General features: G+C 55.1%; 7 protein-coding genes across 7 annotated transcripts; 4 read left to right on the forward strand and 3 right to left on the reverse strand.

Moving 5' to 3' along the window:
* The first annotated feature begins 154 nt into the window (after positions 1-154).
* On the forward strand, positions 155-1,586 carry LY79DRAFT_653585 (uncharacterized protein). The gene is made up of 2 exons (XM_060562604.1): positions 155-856; positions 982-1,586. Exons 1-2 carry the CDS (start codon positions 607-609, stop codon positions 1,374-1,376), a joined length of 645 nt encoding a protein of 214 aa, XP_060408269.1. The 5' UTR covers positions 155-606; the 3' UTR covers positions 1,377-1,586.
* Positions 1,587-3,744, forward strand: LY79DRAFT_570407 (uncharacterized protein). Its single transcript, XM_060559149.1, has 4 exons — positions 1,587-2,489; positions 2,544-2,827; positions 2,886-3,668; positions 3,722-3,744. Exons 1-4 carry the CDS (start codon positions 1,933-1,935, stop codon positions 3,730-3,732), a joined length of 1,635 nt encoding a protein of 544 aa, XP_060408270.1. The 5' UTR covers positions 1,587-1,932; the 3' UTR covers positions 3,733-3,744.
* Positions 3,745-5,077: 1,333 nt separating this feature from the next.
* Positions 5,078-7,595, forward strand: LY79DRAFT_527431 (pfs domain-containing protein; the record flags this gene model as incomplete). Its single annotated transcript, XM_060555934.1, has 3 exons — positions 5,078-5,333; positions 5,401-6,063; positions 6,130-7,595. The coding sequence occupies 3 exons, from the start codon at positions 5,078-5,080 to the stop codon at positions 7,593-7,595; spliced, it is 2,385 nt and encodes a 794-aa protein (XP_060408271.1).
* A 280-nt stretch (positions 7,596-7,875) lies between these two features.
* On the reverse strand, positions 7,876-9,633 carry LY79DRAFT_674209 (major facilitator superfamily transporter; the record flags this gene model as incomplete). Its single annotated transcript, XM_060564269.1, has 5 exons — positions 7,876-8,046; positions 8,117-8,222; positions 8,307-9,284; positions 9,345-9,373; positions 9,427-9,633. 5 exons carry the CDS (start codon positions 9,631-9,633, stop codon positions 7,876-7,878), a joined length of 1,491 nt encoding a protein of 496 aa, XP_060408272.1.
* Positions 9,634-10,605: 972 nt separating this feature from the next.
* On the forward strand, positions 10,606-12,491 carry LY79DRAFT_527406 (uncharacterized protein; the record flags this gene model as incomplete). The annotated part of the gene is made up of 2 exons (XM_060555932.1): positions 10,606-12,302; positions 12,356-12,491. The coding sequence occupies 2 exons, from the start codon at positions 10,606-10,608 to the stop codon at positions 12,489-12,491; spliced, it is 1,833 nt and encodes a 610-aa protein (XP_060408273.1).
* A 91-nt stretch (positions 12,492-12,582) lies between these two features.
* LY79DRAFT_527451 (fungal-specific transcription factor domain-containing protein) lies at positions 12,583-14,775 on the reverse strand (the record flags this gene model as incomplete). The annotated part of the gene is made up of 2 exons (XM_060555935.1): positions 12,583-12,898; positions 12,944-14,775. The coding sequence occupies 2 exons, from the start codon at positions 14,773-14,775 to the stop codon at positions 12,583-12,585; spliced, it is 2,148 nt and encodes a 715-aa protein (XP_060408274.1).
* Positions 14,776-15,089: 314 nt separating this feature from the next.
* LY79DRAFT_570415 (peptidase family M28) lies at positions 15,090-17,240 on the reverse strand. The gene is made up of 3 exons (XM_060559150.1): positions 16,681-17,240; positions 15,486-16,627; positions 15,090-15,433 (listed from the first exon to the last, which is right to left on the reverse strand). Exons 1-3 carry the CDS (start codon positions 17,000-17,002, stop codon positions 15,308-15,310), a joined length of 1,590 nt encoding a protein of 529 aa, XP_060408275.1. The 5' UTR covers positions 17,003-17,240; the 3' UTR covers positions 15,090-15,307.
* Positions 17,241-17,275: the final 35 nt, after the last annotated feature.

The raw sequence follows: 17,275 nt of genomic DNA on the forward strand, positions 1-17,275 counted from the left end.
TCCTAGGGAACTGCAATCGAGAGGGAAGCGGAGGGTCCGCCTGGGCAGCAGGGGTTACCCTGACCATCCGAGATTCCCCGGCAAACCATGATCGGCGTGAGGGGTCGGGGAAAGACGCGTCTGTGTGTGCGTGCAGTCATCCCCTAAAAGAAGAGGGAGAACCAGGGAAACCTTCGAGGATGCTTCTTCTATATTACTATACTTGTAGTACCGGTATATCCTATGCAGGCATCCGTAAAATCCTGTACAATCCCGTCGCGCCAGTTTAACGTTTCAGGGCGGAACCGTCCCCCCGTCCCCGGGATATGGGTGGAACGTTACGAACGCGTCCTGGAGTCTTAACGTCACGTTGTAAGGGGAGCCGTTCGATCTTTGACCACTGAGGGATATTGGAGAGGATTTTTGAAACCCTACACACTTCGGCCGTTAACTGACTTCAGTTGACCCCGCGCTTTTTCCTCTCCTTTTACCATCCGGCAAATTCACCCACAGGAGAGGTAGGTAACGCGGTGTGGTGGCCCTCCACTGCGTCCGATATCGCAGCACACCTACCTCCACTTGGCTTTGAGAGGAGGGGCTGCTGCCAGCAAGCTGCATCGGGGAACAATGGCCGAGCATGCTGTGCAACGCGACGCCGTCCAGGCTGCGCGCGCGAAACAGGAACTCGACGCCGTGGGATCCATACCGGAGGCCGACGCTCAAAAGGTGCTGTATTTCATCTGCAGCGAAGACGAGGCGGTCCGGAGGAAGGCTCTCGACTTTTACCGGGGCGCCCCGAAGAGGGACGTGTGCACGCAGTGCGAAAAGGAATTTGACCCGGACAAGAACGCCTCCGACGCGTGCTGTTACCACCCAGGTAAGACTCGCCTTTGTTTTGAAATCAAACTAGGATTCCCAACGGCGAAATCCCGTTTCCAGACTCGAGCTGCCATGCTTACCAGTCAAGATACGCTCAAGCGGGTGGCTAACCCTTCGACGTAGGGGATTTCGAGCTGGACGAAGATCTGGAGGTCTGGGACGGCGTGGACGACTATGACTGGCCCGCCGAACATTATGAAAGAGACAGCGAGGCCAATCGTCAAGATATCCCCGAGGGATTCAGGTGGAGCTGCTGCGACCGCGTGGGGGATGTAAAAGGGTGCGAGACGGGGAGACACGAAGGCACGGGGGCGACCACTGCAGCAGCCACGACATACGGACTGGCGCTCGAGGTCAACAGGATGAAAGCGAAGAGGCTCGGCGAACTCGGCGGCAGGGTGGGCAAAGAGTCCGAGGTCCATGTCCCGGGAGGGCAGGCTAGCAACAAGCGCAAGGCAGACGGCGAGCTCGGTGACGGCGACGCGAGCAAGGTGAAGAAAGGCGCCGGCGCGCATTGACTGGGCATTCTTTACTGATGGGCGACTGGGCTCGGGTTCCACAGGACTAGTAGGTGCTGCTAAGACTTATTTATGCTAACACGAGTCTAATGTTGATGACGATAAAGATTAAGCGGTGAAGCTACGGAGTACTACTATATATCCTCAGCCAAGACTTGTATATATACCGAGCCTGTCTACCCGCGAATTTATGACGGGTAAGATTCCTTGAATTACCCATCAATTCTATTGATGTTTAGCTGATATGCCTGATTTGATTGTATTTCTGTCTAACTGCTTAGTTACCTATATCACCTAAACTGGACATGTACATCCGTCCCAAACTGGATTAGTATGTTTCTCACTTTAACACACAAGCTCGAGTCGTACAAGAAATCCTGTAAACTTAGTCATCTAGCTACTTTGAGAGGGAGGGCGCCAAACCATTGCTGCCTGGTGAGATGCATAGCCCCTCGACTCGTCGTCGTCAGTTCATCTTCTGGATCCCGTCTCACTTGGATTTCCGCTTTCAGACGTCTGGACTCTGTGACCTTCATGACAACACGATCGGCTCGAGATGGCAGAGTATTATGGCTCCGTCTCCGTGGACGACTTCACTATCGGGTGGGTTTGTGCCCACCCGTTGGAGCTAGAAATCGCGACCAAGATGATGGATGAGCAGTTGGCCGGCCTCCCCTCCCACCCTGGTGACTCCAACACCTACGCGCTTGGATTAATCGAAGGCCACTTTGTCGTAGCTGCCTTTTCACCTACCGCCGAGAAAGGTACAAGCCCGGTAGCGACCGCGGCTCGCCACATGAGGTTGAGCTACCCTTCAGTCCGCCTCGGCATCTCAATCGACATCGGTAGCTACGGTAGCTGGGTTCCACATCACGGCAACAATCTCGACATCCACTTGGACGACGTCGTCATTAGCCCGTTGTTGAATAATTGCGACGAAGCGGTTCAGTATGATCTCGGCAAGGTTATCGATGGTCACGTTACCCATCTGGAGAACAAGGTCGCGCCGCTATCGACAACTGTAATGGCGGCGCTTGAGAAGTTACGCACCAATCATCTTCGAAGCAAGACACGGGTCTCGGAACACTTATCCAAGCTCTTATCTATCTACAGGTTTGTCATAGCAGTACAAGCACGATCAACAACATACTAAGCTCTCCCTCACAGCAGCATTGTATCTCCACCTGAAGTCATGAGAGACGGGCCAGTACATAAGAGAGATGCCCATGAGCTTATCAAAGTTTGGTTATTTGATACCGAGGTAGCTGACCTGAGGACCGATGACTCACAGACTGACTTGCCTCTGGTTATCATCCGTGGTATCTGCGACAAAAATGACGGCGAGAGGTTGCAACAGCATGCAGTGGCTGCAGCCGCGTCATATGCTAAAGAGCTCTTGCAAATCCTCCCACCTCTGGTATTCTTGATGACCTCAGAAGACAAAGCAGCCTGTAAGTACGACAAGGTGACCCGTGGAGCACATATGCCTACAGACACTGAAGAAAACAGCCGAAAATTCCTATACGCCTCCTCCCATGAGCACTTCAACGAAAGTTATTCTAAAGCGATGGCGTCCATTGGTCGACGAAGAACCTTTATTTGACTCGTTTATTGGGTTTGAGGAAAGCACTTCGACTGGGCAGATTTACGATACAATGGACACGTCGCCCAGACCCCCTCTCAGCACTCTGGCCCCTGTTACCGAACCTAGAGCCAAAGAGGCATATATTATGAGGACCAAAAGCAAGTCAGACATAGAGAACAGTGAAGCTGAAATGCACTCGAACTTTGCTCGCATGTGGAGGAGGGCAGATGGCACGCCTGAACTTTTGGAAGAATCAAATTCCAGAAACCTCGATGCAGACGACGACGAGGACGATAAGTTCAAATCGCAATTTTACCTATCAAGCCAACTGATGGAGATAATTTCACCAGACTTCGCAGGCTTCCGGGAGCATGTGCTTTGGCTCTATCCATCTCTGGCAACCAGCCACAGCTACCTGGTTGACCGCATCGCCCACCATCAGGTTTCTCGATACAAAGCACTTCTCGATGCCAAGGTTAAACATATAGAGCTTGGTGAAGATTGCTCAGGCGGATTTCTCTGTCCTGTACGTGGTGGTCATTCTGTTCTGCCTGGCCAGGAGAGAGATATGCAAGACATCGGTCCGTTATTCAGTGCCCTTGGACCTCAGCCTGACTCAGGCTATGTTGAGGGTTATCTTCCTGAACAAAGCTTCCCGCCGGGCATTCCGCCACCGCCTGCAGGATATCTTCTGGCTAAAGTCGAATGTCAGCTCTGCTTCCGCTTGAAGAAGATTGACAAGCCTTCTGACTGGACGAAGCACGTCCATGAAGACGTACAGCCCTTCACTTGCACTTGGCCCCGCTGCCGGGAGCATAAGACCTTTAAGCGCAAGGCCGATTGGGTGCGCCACGAGAACGAAGCCCACCGTCACCTTGAGTGGTGGACATGTGACATGGAGGACTGCCGGCACACCTGTTACCGCCGAGACAACTTCCTACAGCATCTTGTGCGCGAGCACAAGTTCATAGAGCCTCATCGCCAACCGAAAGTCGCCATGAAGCGTGGAGGACTTGATCCGACGTGGCAAAAGGTCGAACAATGCCGCCAAGAAACACCCGCAAGGGCACAGGATGAGCCCTGCCGGTTTTGCGGTCGACAATTCTTGACGTGGAAGAAACTGACGGTCCACTTGGCCAAGCATATGGAGCATATTAGTTTGCCTATCATTCGCCTAGTTGAGTATCAAGACATGAAGCGGGAAACCATGGCTTCTGTGCATGATTATGAGCAGAGGGCCCCTTTCAGCGCACCAGAGCAGCCATCCCACCCTCATTCAGCGGTCGCCAGTCTCCCTACAGACTCTGGTTACGCATCTGTCCCGAAATCGAAGAGTCCGAAGCCCAGCGTCGTGGAACCTCTGAATTGTCCGATTGACGATAATGCCACCGTCTGTACAGACAGACAGGAGCTTCTCTTGCCGCCGAGCCAAAAGTCTGCCTATGTAGAGAAGTTTGCCGACCTCCTCCATGGCGTCATACCTTTGGACGATAGCCGAGAGCTCTGGCTGGAGAGGTCATTGACCCCTATTTTGAAAACATTCGCCATCAGACTTAGTTCTACCGCGGCAGAACCTGAGGCTAAAGATATCAGCACGTTTGTTAGACACTATCGCAAGTAAGCAACCAGGAACAGTAACCAATGATACCCGGTCCAAAGCTGACCAAGTGAAACAAGTCGCATAGCCACGAGGCTGAAACAGCACATTCTCGACGAAATTTACCCAGATGGGTATTCATCAATGAACTCTGAGCCAAACACGCAAAATCAACGTGAGAATGTCTACGACAGTGCCTCACTCACGTTCCAGGAAAAGGTGTTGCGGTGGGACTTAACGGAACCCGACAGGTTAGGACAAGGAGAGAAATCGGTAGACAATGAATCTTCCGAGGACTCCGGAGGGGATGACGAGGAGCCAGGGTTTCCCGAGATGGATGACACGGTCGACGTGCTGAACGAGAAATTCGCCAGCTACAGGGAAACACTACTCGCGACTACGGCCTTCTCTTGGCTTTTGTCCGAGTTTGAAAAGCAAGGAAGGCTGGATTCGGACAATACGACAAGTATCGACACCATTAGGGCCTTTGTACGAACGACTCTGAGCGGTCCTAAGGGTATGACCACAAGAGCTGCATTGTCCGTTCAACACGCCGACTTTGAGCTCCATTGGGACCCTGTCCACTTTGCCGAACAGCAAGGCTACCCGGACGTCGCGGCCCTTCATAATGCACTAACTATCAGTGGCTCTGCAACGAATGCGCAACTACTACCTTGCTTATCGTATCTCAGACAATGTTGGCCACTTTTGGGAGAAGATGTTCTGTCGGGTCTTACATCCTCATTAGCTGGGGGCACCGAAACAAATGTGGAAAGTATGTCTCCAAGTTCAGTAAAGAATGTGGATCGCAACCGTAACGTTACAGATGCTGACGTTCGTAGAATCACTGTACGATGGCACCGTCGTATCATATCGTCTTTATGGTACAGACCACATTATCAGTTGCACGGGGATGGTTGACTCGATCGTCGACGTCGCAGAAGTACTGGCATGGCTTGGATCCGCTCTACGTGAGGCCGGGTCAAAGTACAAGATAGCCTACATCACGCCGCATATATCCTGCGCCTCCAAAACTGGAAGCTCATTCACAAATCTTGATCCATCTGAGAAGACCCGGTTTGTATTGAGATTCGAGGAGCAAGACACGGAATACCGGGAAACGAAGGTTCCTAACGGCCTATGTTGGTTTGGCCTTTTCGGGAACCCTGTCATAGCGAGGGGGTTTCCTGTCCTCCGTCGCGGTCACGACTTTGACGGCTTGGAAATTCCGCTACCCGTCATGGCATATCTGGCTGATGCTAACAAGCTGACCCTGTTCAACAACCAGGTTCTCCTCAAGGGGTTCAACGTGGCCCTGGTCCCTTCCTCTCGTTCAGGGGACATCATTGCTTGGCACCTTGTTATGAACAAAACTGGAGAACGGTTGCCTTATTACGATGATCGAATCCTGAAACTCAAGACGCAAGATGAATCCATTTCGATGTGGAACGTACATGGTTCACGGCATGTTCTGGGCTGGACATCTGAGGCATTATGCAATATCGGTAGGCCCACGTCAAGGATGACAGAAGTTGTGCCGCAAACTAACCTTGATTGCTTGAATCTCACAGGCTCCCCTGACGCCAACTACCATGATCTATGGACTGACCCGGACTTCGTTCGTCCTGGCTTTGTGTTAGAGAAATTCATCGTACAAGGTGGCCCGGAGTTCCTCACCTTTGGTGTCGAGATAGCAGTGGGCAAAAAAGACCCATCACCTGCCATCAGGCGTGGAAAGGATAGTTACCTCGAAAGTCTCGAGCTACTCGAAAACGAGTACATTGTTCTCTATGATACCGGTACCCGCCAAGCCTGGCTTTCAAATGGCGTCAATGCTTTATTGCACCTCGTCAGGGCATCACTCAAAGAGAACCTCGTGGGCTCTTCCAGCAGGCACTACATCTTCACCGACTCGAAGCTTCGCGAGAGCGCAGATCCCTGCAGCTCGAGGGCGGCGATGGACGTGCTCGAGGACGAAGACAATCTGCAAATGCCAATATTACGGCCAGTGTTTCGGGGCACTGGCCTAGGAAGCGGCCGGTCTGAAATTCCAAGCCTGTTCATCGACCGGGTGAACCAAATCCGCCTCTGCCTGGAACAGCTGCTGGATTTCCAGGCGCAGGTCAACACCCCGGGAATGCCGTTACACCTCGCACCCAGGAGCCAGCTTGAGGGCTATGTCTTCATGGACATCGCCACTAGACAGCGCCCTAAACCCCGGTTTGTAAATATGAGACAATCCAAGTTCAGCGGGAACTCGTGGGTGGACTTCACAAGGACCATCGGGGCCATTACGCTCTTCGGGCACGGGTTCGGCAATCTCATCACTCCAGCACCAGGACTGGCGGGGTTGTGCGATAACTGGCGCCTCCTGCCAGAAGGCAAAAACTTCCTCGCCGTCAGCAATTACGATCTGATGAACATCCTGAGAAAGAGAGGACCACAGGATGCACGTCACTTCAAGCTGTGTACGGGTCTCTTCTGGCACAGGCCCGCGGAGCTATTTGAGGATTGCGTCTGCAAAAGCAGGCTCAACTGGGGCCTCCAGAGACCTTGCGACAAAGTCCAAGTCATCTTACCCGCGACCTCTTTGAGAAAGCTCGGTGGAACAACTCCGCCCGGTCCACTCGATCCTCGCGGTGCCGTCATCTTTGGCCACAGCTCGCGGTTTCCATGGAGGCTACCAGACAAAGGCGACATCGAGAAAGACAATGAGCCGGAACAAGTTACGGACGACTCTCAAGAGAGTGTTGCTGCAACTAGAGTCTCGTCTCCTTCAATCTTCTCTTCGCCCCCTAGTCAGGATGCTTCGACCGTACCAACACAGGATACCTCTCAAACCGGAATCACAACGGCACTAAATATGGAAAAAGCAAGCATTCATCAAGATCTGCAAACAATGCAGGATGATCCCATGACTATAGACGGAAGCGAGGTTCATGCCAAGGAATCTAACAGATCTATTAAACGAAGATGGCGGACCTTCATGGAATGGACCGGTTCTTCGGGACAAGCCTCAGGCAGTGGCAAGAATTAAGTATTACATGGTTCAGGGAATGAAGAAAGAAAACGGTTTAGCCAAATGAGTCAGTGCATTACATCTCTGAACTTTCAGTCGACGTCGCTATAACGAAAATGATAGACGGCGGAGTATGATGAGTTTCCATGAGCATGATCCACGCCAATGAGCCAACCGGACGGCGACGCAAAGTGATAATTATGATATACGTTGGAAACAGAAAAAGCATCTCGAGTCCAGACTTTGCTGCAAACCTCTACCGGAGAGCAACTCAAGACTCCGTGTAATATGGAAGCTACTAGTAGGCGTAAAACAAAATCGCCTCCTGGTTACTCTGTCGAATCTTCCTATTCTCCTTGACGAGCATCCACCTCATCAACCACGCGCCTGCGGTGCACGCAACGCAAAAGGCCGCACTGCTGGCCATGGGAATGACATACCTCGGGGCGTCCGACGTCGGCCACAAGTACTGCAAGTGTCGTTAGCAAAGTCGCACACACCGCTCGGCGCTGACGAGAACGCATCAGGCAGAGTCTTACCGGAGTCCAGATGAAGCTGATACTGGCGCTTGTGTTGACAATCGCCAGCGCCGAGGCCTTCTTCTCCTTTGTCTGCCCGCACGTACTTCCGACCCAGCTGAGCAAGCTAACACATGAGGGTATAAAAGTCAGCAACCACCTCGGCGCCAAGACTAGAAACACGGCAGGGGAAAACAGATAGACGACTAACATCGAGTTCACCCCGTACGTCCCGACGGTGAAGACGACCATGGCGAAGTACCGAGCCCCCGTGTTCATCGTCGCGCACGCCAGCACGAACCCGAAGAGCGCGACGCCCTTGGCGATGGTGATGTGCCACGTCCGCTCGTTGCGCCGGCCCGAGCTCCACGCCCACGCGATCGACAGCGCGCCGGCGATGAGATACGGCGGGCACGTCAGCACGAGCGTGATGGTCGTGCCGAAGTCGAGCGTCTCGACGATGGTCGGGAAGAAGTTCTTGAAGCCGTTGGTCGCCAGGTGCATGTGCTGCATGTAGATGAAGACCCAGACCTTGGGGTCGACGACGGCCTCGCGCAGGCCCGCCCACGTGCTGCTCGGCACGCGCGCGGCTCCGACCGTGTCGCGCTCGATCCGGGCGTGCGCGAGCTGCCGCTCGGCGGGGGTGAGCCAGCGCGTCGTGAGGGGCTCGTCGGGGAGCGTGAAGCAGGCCGCCAGGGCGATGGCCAGGGTCACGGCGCCCTGCAGGATGAACAGCCATCTCCAGCCTTCGAGCCCGTGGGCGCCCTCGAGTCCGTGGAAGACGCCGGCGGCGATGAGCCCCGCAAAGGCGGTGGCCAGGATGTTGCCTGAGTAGAGCACGCTGATGCGTGTCGCAAGCTCCTTGCGGGTGTAGAATATAGACAGGATGTACAGGGCGCCGGGGTAGTAGGGCGCCTCGACGACGCCAAGGAAGAAGCGCGTGAGTATGAGGCCTTTGTAGTCCCGGACGACGGCGGTGAGGGCGCTGATGACGGCCCAGGCCATCATGAAGCCGCCCATGTACCAGGAGGGCCGGACGCGGGTGAGGACCATGTTGCTGGGGATCTGGCCGAGGATGTACCCGACGAAGAGGATGGAGACGCAGGTCGAGTACTCAACGCTGCTGAGGCCGAGTTGCTTCTCGAGGCCGTTGAGCCGGGCGAGGGCGATGGCGTTGCGGTCAAGGTAGCTGGACGGCGTTAGCTGCGTTGGCGGAGGGTGTCTCTGACTAGGAGAGGGCTTTGCTTACTTGAGCCAGTACATGAGCCATAGCGTTGGCTAGTAAAGACGAGTTAGATGGAACACTGCGAGGAGTTTCGAGGGGGGCTCACCATGATCCAGAGGTCCAGTTTCCTCACAAGCTTGATTTCAGCAGGATCAGTCTTGGCCGCGGCTCCGGAGTAGTCGACCGCCGTGGGAGGCTTCTTCTCGTCATCCAACACTTGAGAATGTTCCTGGTACAAGGCCTGCTGCTTCTCGATATCAGGCGCAGACTGAGCTCGCTGCCCCGCGGCGAAAGAGTCCGTGTGAGACGCCATATTGAACAAGGGACTGCCGACTTCTGCAAGAGTTTAGAAGCGTATCAACCTAGATCGAGTCAAATGGAAGCTTAAGAAGGACAAGGGGGATCGAGCCTGTATTTGTTCTCGGGGCTGTACACTTTAGGAGGCCAGGGATCTCGACACCTTCGTTTTCCCCGCAACAGCCCCGGATCTGAGATCCTTGGCCACCGCGGGGTTCCCAATGGCCATATGCGTGAAATAGCCGGGGTCCATACCACTGGATCCAAAGTGACGGTACCACAGTGTGCTACAATCACTGCGGAGGGACGAGTTGGCAAACGTTTGCTTCGGCCAACGGCGCCGAAGGCCGAAAAAGGGCAGACGGTACAACCCCAGTGGAAGAGGGACACTTGTGGACCAGATGCGTCGTCCCTTATCCGATCATCCATGGAACCAATGGGATCAAGTGCTACCGAGATGCTCGCATGTCCCAGCTTAACCCACGGCAAAGTGTTGAGAAGCTGGAACTGACAGGATGAGCCTCTGTGGGGTGTGCTCTCGGCCTCGGCGCCGCTTCCCACAGGTATACGCTTATGCATGCTGCACTCGTAGTTGGACACATTACCCTGGTCCCGCGGCTTGATACCCCGAATCACAGAGCCATTGTTAGGTCGTTCAAGCACTATCTCGACAACTTTGGAGGACATGCAGACAGAACAAGCCCGCCAAGAAGTACATGGTCCTTGGCTCGGATAACGATCCATCATCGGCGAAAGTTCACGACGCCACATAGATCAGCATGTTCCACGTAGTTAATTCTTGTGACTTTGTGCCTCGAATAATTCCATCAGAACGTGTAAACTAGACTCGGCTTGGACTATATACGAAACCTCCCAAACGCTACGCCTTCTTTCCGGCAGCCTTACTCTTCCTCGAACGACCTCTGTGCTGCTCCTCGAACCCTATTCCCCCCTTTGCCCTTCCCGGAACCCAAAAGAAGCTCCAAACATGATCGAGAAGCCGCCCATCAGGATCGGAAACGTCTCCGGCGCGACAGGCGACCACCCGCACGCCATGGCACGCATGATCCGCTCCGGCAACGTCCAGGTCATCACGGGCGACTGGCTCTCCGAGATGAACATCGCCTGGAACGCCATCGCCAGGCGCGACGTCGACCCGGGTCTCGGGTACGAGAACGGCTTCTACGAGCAGCTCGAGGCGTGCGTCGACGACGTCATGGCCGGGGGCATACGCGTCGTCACCAACGCCGGGGCACTGAACACCGCCGCGCTGTTCGACAAGGTTAAGACGCTGTGCAGGGCGAGGGGGCACCCCGAGAGCGCGGTCGCCGCGGTGCTGGGGGACGACGTGTCGGGCCTGCTGCGGCACGGGTCGGGACGGAAAGACCTGACGTTTCCGCACCTGGACCATCCAGGTACCACGCTCGATGACTGGGGCTTCGAGCCCTGCTGCGGCAACGCGTACATCGGATGCTGGGGGATCGTCGAGGCCCTGAGGGCGGGTGCGCGCATCGTCATCTGCGGCCGATGTACCGATGCGTCGCCCGTCATGGGCGCCGCGGCGTGGTACTACGGTTGGCGGGAAGACCAGCACCAGGAGCTCGCGGGGGCGTTGCTGGCGGCGCACCTGATCGAGTGTGGGCCGTACGTGGTGGGCGCCAACTTCTCCGGCTTCAAGAACTTCCTCCCAGAACTCGTCGACCTTGCTTTCCCGGTTGCCGAGATTGCTCGCGACGGAGGGTGCGTCATAAGTAAGACGGTGGAGGGTGGCGGGCACGTAACCCGGCACACGGTCACGGCCCAGCTGCTGTATGAGCTGCAGGGACATCTCTACCTCAACCCGGACGTGGTCGCCGACCTCTCGGACGTTCGCGTTGAGGAGCAGAAGGGCACGGGAGAAGATCGTGTGCGCGTTTGGGGCGCCAAGGGGCTGCCGCCTCCGCCCACCACCAAAGTCATGTTCGCAGCGGAAGGCGGTTATCAGGCCGAGGCCACTTTCTACATTAATGGACTGGATGTGGATGAGAAGGTGGCCATGATGAAGAACCAACTGGCTCATCTCTTCAAAGACGCCAACTTCAGCCGGCTGAGCATCGAGCAGTACGGCACGCAGGTGCGGAATCCCAGCTCACAGCAGGCCGGCACTGTGCAGCTTCGGGTGTTTGCGCAGGCGCGGAAGAAGGAGGACATCGCAGCCGTCAATTTCAAGGTTCCGATATACGCCGTGCGGATGCAGAGCTATCCCGGCTACCACATGTCGCTGGACTTCCGAACGATGGACCCAAAGAGGTTCATGGAAATCTTCCCGGCGTTGATACCGCAGTCGGCCATCGACCATCGTGTTCTCTTAGGTACGGGGGGGTCGATAGCTATCCCGCCGCCCGGAAACACCGCAACGTACAAGGTTCTTCGACCGTCTGCTGATACGACAGATCCCGTAGACCTGGTCTCACTGGGCCCCACGGAGTTTGCGCCGCTGGGCAGCATAGTCCACGCACGGTCTGGCGACAAGGCCGATAACTCCAACGTCGGTTTCTTCGTTCGAAACGAGGACGAGTATCCTTGGCTCCGGACGCTGTTGACCGTCTCCCGTCTGAAGCAACTGCTTGGCGATGACTGGTTCAAAAACAATCCGGATCGGAGAGTGGAGCGCGTTGAGTTTCCCGGCATCAACGCCGTGCACTTGTAAGTATCGTTTGCTGTCCAGTATGATTAAGAGCTGAATAATGGTCAACTAGCCGTATCCTCGATAACTTGAACGGAGGTATCGCGTCTTCCGATCGCATAGACGGTCTTGGGAAAGGTATTGCAGAGTACTTGCGAAGCAGGTACATTGATGTGCCACGAGCTTTCCTTCAAAGAGGTCGGATATAAAGGTTAGATTAGATGATAGACAATATAGATTCCTGTAACCCTGGGTATGATAGCTTGTGACCATGGAACTTGCTGGTATGTCCATGTCCTCCTAAAAGTAACGGCTCGGAGTCTCTCCCATTCCATATAGCCAATCTTGCGAAAGCTGGGCAATGGCATCGCTGTGGTGTTGATCGTAGCAGATGCTCTGGAGGTCCTCGAAGCAGTCTCGCAGAGTCTCGTCAACCGTCATGTTCACGAAGCTGTGGCTGGGTGGTGCATACATGGTATCCTCCGTGTTCAATTCCATGGGAGATACCTGCATGTGTCTTTCCATCTCGCTCGTGGGCTGGACTGTATATGTTGAACCAGATATTGTTGAAGCGCGGCCGGTTTGGGCCTCGACAATGTCGGCAACAACAGCATCGCTGAGACGATCAAAGACTTCGGAGCAGTTCCGCGCCATTGCCCACCGCTCCGATACCGCCACCAAAACCTTTGAGCAGGCACGCGTGTCGTTAACCACTTGGCTAATGGTCGGGGTGGACCGCAAAGTGGCCTTGGGTATGGCCGTGTTCGAAACACTTCGGTTCTGCGCGTGCTGTAGATGATTACGCAAGGCGTAGATATAGGACAATCCGGCGATGAAGATGGAGTGCAATGTCACCCAGGAGTAGTTGATCTTCCTCGAGCGGTGGAGGGTGGCGTAGAGATTGATCGCCTCCTGTGACGAATCAAACATGTGCTGTAGCACGGTGCTATTTCCCGTCGCATCACAGAGAGTCGAAGATGGACGAAACAGCATCAAAATGCCGTTGTGATAGAGCAGCTTGTACCACTCGGCGGAACGGAAACTCGATCTACTCGCGAGTGAGGCAGTTGGCGCATCGCCTGGGATCAACGGTATGTTGGCTGTTTCCGCGCGCCAGGACCGCAGCTCCTCGACCACAGCGTTCCGGCTATTCTCGTATGTGATGGTGGACTCTTGGTTGGCGCTGGTACTCCGGTGTAGAAGGTTGAGAATCTTACCACAAATCAGCCTATACCGTACGATGTGGACGAATATGGAGGTGTCGAGGTGCCACTCAGGAGCACCGAACGATGCCTTCGACAGTGAGGGATGAAGTGGCACTGAAGTTGGCGTGTCGAAATGAGGGAGTTCGACATCAATGTCCTCCAGCTGAATGGCTAGTGGTCGGCCGAGGATGAGGCTGGCAATGCGGTCCATAGACACCACGCTCCAAAAACATCTCCGCTTGGTCTCTACATCCTCTTTCCAAGCGGCAACATCTCCCTCGCTGCCGTCACAAGCCGGCGGAGGGGTATAAGTCGACGCCTTGTGCAAGCCAAGCTCGAAACAGGTCCTCGCGGCCACTCCGATAAGGTGCCATACGCTGGTGCTCGTGTCATGTGAAGTGGTGCCCATCCGAAACTGACAAATGAGGAGTAACGCCTGCAGTGCAGTGATGCCCCCTCTGGAGAGGACGTCTCCAAGTCGTGTCATGGCGCGATTGTAGTGAACTTCGGCGTCCCAGATGCCATTCCAATTTAGCTTGTGTACTTGCGCTGTCCCTATCGCAAGGATCATGTCTATCAGGAAGCCATCGACAGGATCTGCAGCTCCGGGGTTTGCGTCGTAGACAGCGTCTAGGGCCCTATCTAAGGCTTTAGGAGACAGAAACGGGTAACAAAGTCGGTCGTGACTGCAATAAGCGTCCAGTATCTCTGCGGTGAGGCTTTTCGGTGGCAGATTAGAAACCCCATTAGTTGCCAAGCTTCCTGGTCGATTAAGATGACGGGAGGCTGAACTGGGATGTTGACGGACAACATGATTAGAAGATCCAATAGACTGGCTATGAGACTGCAGCAAGTTGGCGAGGAACAAGCCGCTCGTCGAACCGACAAAGTCCCGGCCGCCGCCAGCGTTAAGTGACAAGTGGATGACCTGGCTCGCGATCTCTCCGCTCCCGGCCGGCACCTGGGCTTCTTCGGACTGCATACCCAGGCTCGACGTCGAGTTCGGGGTAGCCAGTCTGTCGCCGGCGACTGCTTGCTGCGGTCGCTGTTGGAGACCGGCCAGTCTCTCCGTCAGGTTGTCGTTCTCGGCCTGCAGGTCTCGTATATGCTGTTGAAGCTTCTCAACATCCTGTCGTCGAAGCTGAATCTGTTGCTCCCTTGCTGCGTATGTGCACTGGACGCTGATCCTGGCACATGGCGCGCAGGACGGCCGTGTGCGGTCGCATTTGACCTTTCTGCGGTGGCAGCGCAGGCATGCGCCGGTCCGACTGACGGAGCCAGGCGGCATCGAAGCTTAGGCGAAGTGACGAGAAGGCACAAGGTAGGATTCGGTATCGATATTCGGCAGTTTAGGCGCCATTGTTGGTTGAAATATCCATGATAATGTGATTGAGGAGTTGCCGAGGAACCCTGGGTGGATGATGGAAATGGACCCATGAAGGTGGGAAGAAGAAGTCCGGGGTAATCAACCACCCCGCCTCTTCCTCCACCGGCTGGTGGATCTCCCCAGATCCCCCTCCCAAACTCCTTGGCAGTAAAGTGCTACAGCAATGCGAGGGGTGTTGACGGGCAAAAGCGCATGCAGAAAAGGGAGTTACAATGTTGTTGAGCACGCAATCTATCAATTAGGTGCTACCTCTTAAATATGTCAACTTGATGCTATCTCTAAATCATATGTCCAATTGTTTGCGCGCCGTGTACCCTACAAGTCCGCTCTGTTATCAACACCATCAAACCCTCATGCATTCACGCCGTTCAACTTCGATGTACTATACACGCCTCCGTTATGTATTCGAGAAGGATCGGAAACTAGCGGCGGCCTAGATGAAAAGCTTGCTGCCATGGTACTTGACGTCCTGTGCATAGGTGGAAGCAGCAGACGCCTTGGTGCGCTCAGGGAAGCCCTTGAATGACATGGCATAGGTGGCGACGGAATGGGAGACCAGCTGCACGGAAAGTTAGCATTGCAATAGAGGCCTAGAATGGTGCAGGATATACCTTGGTGTTAATCTCCCAGGCGGTCAGGTTGACGTTGCTAACATCGTCACAGAGCTGGTGGTAGCACGGGTCATACCAGTCGCCGGCCTTGCCGCCGAACAGCTTGGCCTCCTCCTTGGTCTTGACGCCCTCTGCGCCAGTAGCAATTCCGCCACCGGGGATGCCATTGCGGATGAAAGCGTCGTAGTCGCTACGGCCGTCAAATGGAATAAAGGTGTAGGGGAGGTCGTGGGCCTTGTACCAGTCAACGTACAAGTCGCGCAGCTCCTCGGAGCCGGTGGGGTTGACAGCGTTGGTCGCATTGTAGATCTGGTAGGCGTAGTTGGGGCTGCCGAGCATGTCATAATCCATAAAGAGACGGATCTTCTGGTTCTCCTCGGGAGACAGAACCGAGACGTAGTAGTCGGAGCCCAGAAGCCCTTCCTCTTCGCCAGCCCACCAGGCGAAACGAACGCAGTTGTTGACGCTGAACTTGGTGAGCTGAGTAGCAATCTCCAGGAGACTCAAGCTGCCGGAGCCGTCATCGTTGATGCCCGGGCCCTCGGCAACGCTATCGCTGTGGCCGCCGAGCATGACACAGTTGTCCTGGTCGCCCTCGAGCGTCTGGGCAAGAATGTTGGTCGTCTGGATCGTGTTGACGACGGCATCAATGTAGGCGATGGCGTCGACAGAGTCGCCCTTGTGGAGCTTCTCAAGAATAGGCTTGGCATCGTCGCCGCCGAGACCAAAGGTGGCGACGTGGTTGGGAGAAGGGGTGCCGAGAGTGCCGTGGACGGTCTCGCTCTCGTAGTTGTAGACAACGGCAGCGATGGCGCCGGCCTTGCCAGCCTGCTCGCTCTTGGCGCCGAATGCGCAGGTGCCACGGCGGATGAAGGCGATGTTGCCGCTCACTTCAGAAGGGTAATCGGAGGCATCACAGCCATCGTTCTTGACGTAAACGAGGTCGCCGTGCACGGGCTCCTTATTCTTGGTGGGCGGCGTCAGGGCCATAGGCGCGGCCGACGCGGGCACCGTGTCGCCGATAACGAGACGAGACTCGAAGACATTGCCAGAGACGGCGGGGAAGGTTTGGTTCCAGACCTTGTAGTAGTCGCTCAGCTTGGCGAGGTTGAAGTAGATGTAGTCCAAAGTTCCAGCATGACCTGGCTCGACGGTAAGCATAAATGAAGTGGAGTTGACGGGGCGGCGACCTCACCATCGCTGCCAATGACGCGAGTGGGATGGTTGTACTCTTCCTCTCCCAGCTTGGCAATCTCATAGAGCTCCTTCGCACGCGAGAGGAGGTTTTCGGCGCTGATGGTATCTTGGAGAGCCTTGGTCTCGACCAAAGGTTTCTTGGAGGAGGACGAGGACGAATACGAGGACGCGGTCGAGGGAGAGGTTGAGACGAGAGGCACTTCGTCGGCAATCATCGGTGCTTGCTGGCCAGGGACCTGCGCTTGCATCTGCATCTGCAGGGCGGCCGCGCCACCCAGCACGGCCAGTCCGGCCAATTGAAGTCGGCGAGCTCCAGCCATTGTGTTTTTGTGCACGTATTCTCTGTTTCTTGGCCCAAACCTTGTGATGCTGAGATGAGAATGGGATGAGGTTTGGGAACTGTGTGTCACAGGTGTCAGGCGCGACTCAGTTGGGAGCTGTTGCGATAGGCGGCCGATATCGCGAATCAGTTAGTCATGGAGCCGAGGCCCCACTTCTCAGTAGGGGTATAGTTCTTATCTTATCTGAAAATGCTTATATAAGACATCATCCGATAAGACATTCCATTGAGGAAGCGGAGACTTTAAACGTGC

The sequence above is a fragment of the Colletotrichum navitas genome (assembly GCF_030913465.1).
Source record: "Colletotrichum navitas strain CBS 125086 chromosome Unknown LY79scaffold_112, whole genome shotgun sequence".
Lineage (NCBI taxonomy): Eukaryota > Fungi > Ascomycota > Sordariomycetes > Glomerellales > Glomerellaceae > Colletotrichum > Colletotrichum navitas.

Excerpts from the sequence above, each read along its gene's own strand:
- LY79DRAFT_570407 (XM_060559149.1), top strand. The coding sequence starts at position 1,933 with ATGGCAGAGTATTATGGCTCCGTCTCCGTGGACGACTTCACTATCGGG. Across the intron at positions 2,490-2,543 it reads AAGCTCTTATCTATCTACAG|CAGCATTGTATCTCCACCTG; the intron begins GTTTGTCATAGC and ends TCTCCCTCACAG. Across the intron at positions 2,828-2,885 it reads CTCAGAAGACAAAGCAGCCT|CCGAAAATTCCTATACGCCT; the intron begins GTAAGTACGACA and ends TGAAGAAAACAG.
- LY79DRAFT_653585 (XM_060562604.1), top strand. The coding sequence starts at position 607 with ATGGCCGAGCATGCTGTGCAACGCGACGCCGTCCAGGCTGCGCGCGCG. Across the intron at positions 857-981 it reads CGCGTGCTGTTACCACCCAG|GGGATTTCGAGCTGGACGAA; the intron begins GTAAGACTCGCC and ends CCTTCGACGTAG.
- LY79DRAFT_570415 (XM_060559150.1), bottom strand. The coding sequence starts at position 17,002 with ATGGCTGGAGCTCGCCGACTTCAATTGGCCGGACTGGCCGTGCTGGGT. Across the intron at positions 16,628-16,680 it reads TCGCGTCATTGGCAGCGATG|GTCATGCTGGAACTTTGGAC; the intron begins GTGAGGTCGCCG and ends CCGTCGAGCCAG. Across the intron at positions 15,434-15,485 it reads CCTGGGAGATTAACACCAAG|CTGGTCTCCCATTCCGTCGC; the intron begins GTATATCCTGCA and ends CTTTCCGTGCAG.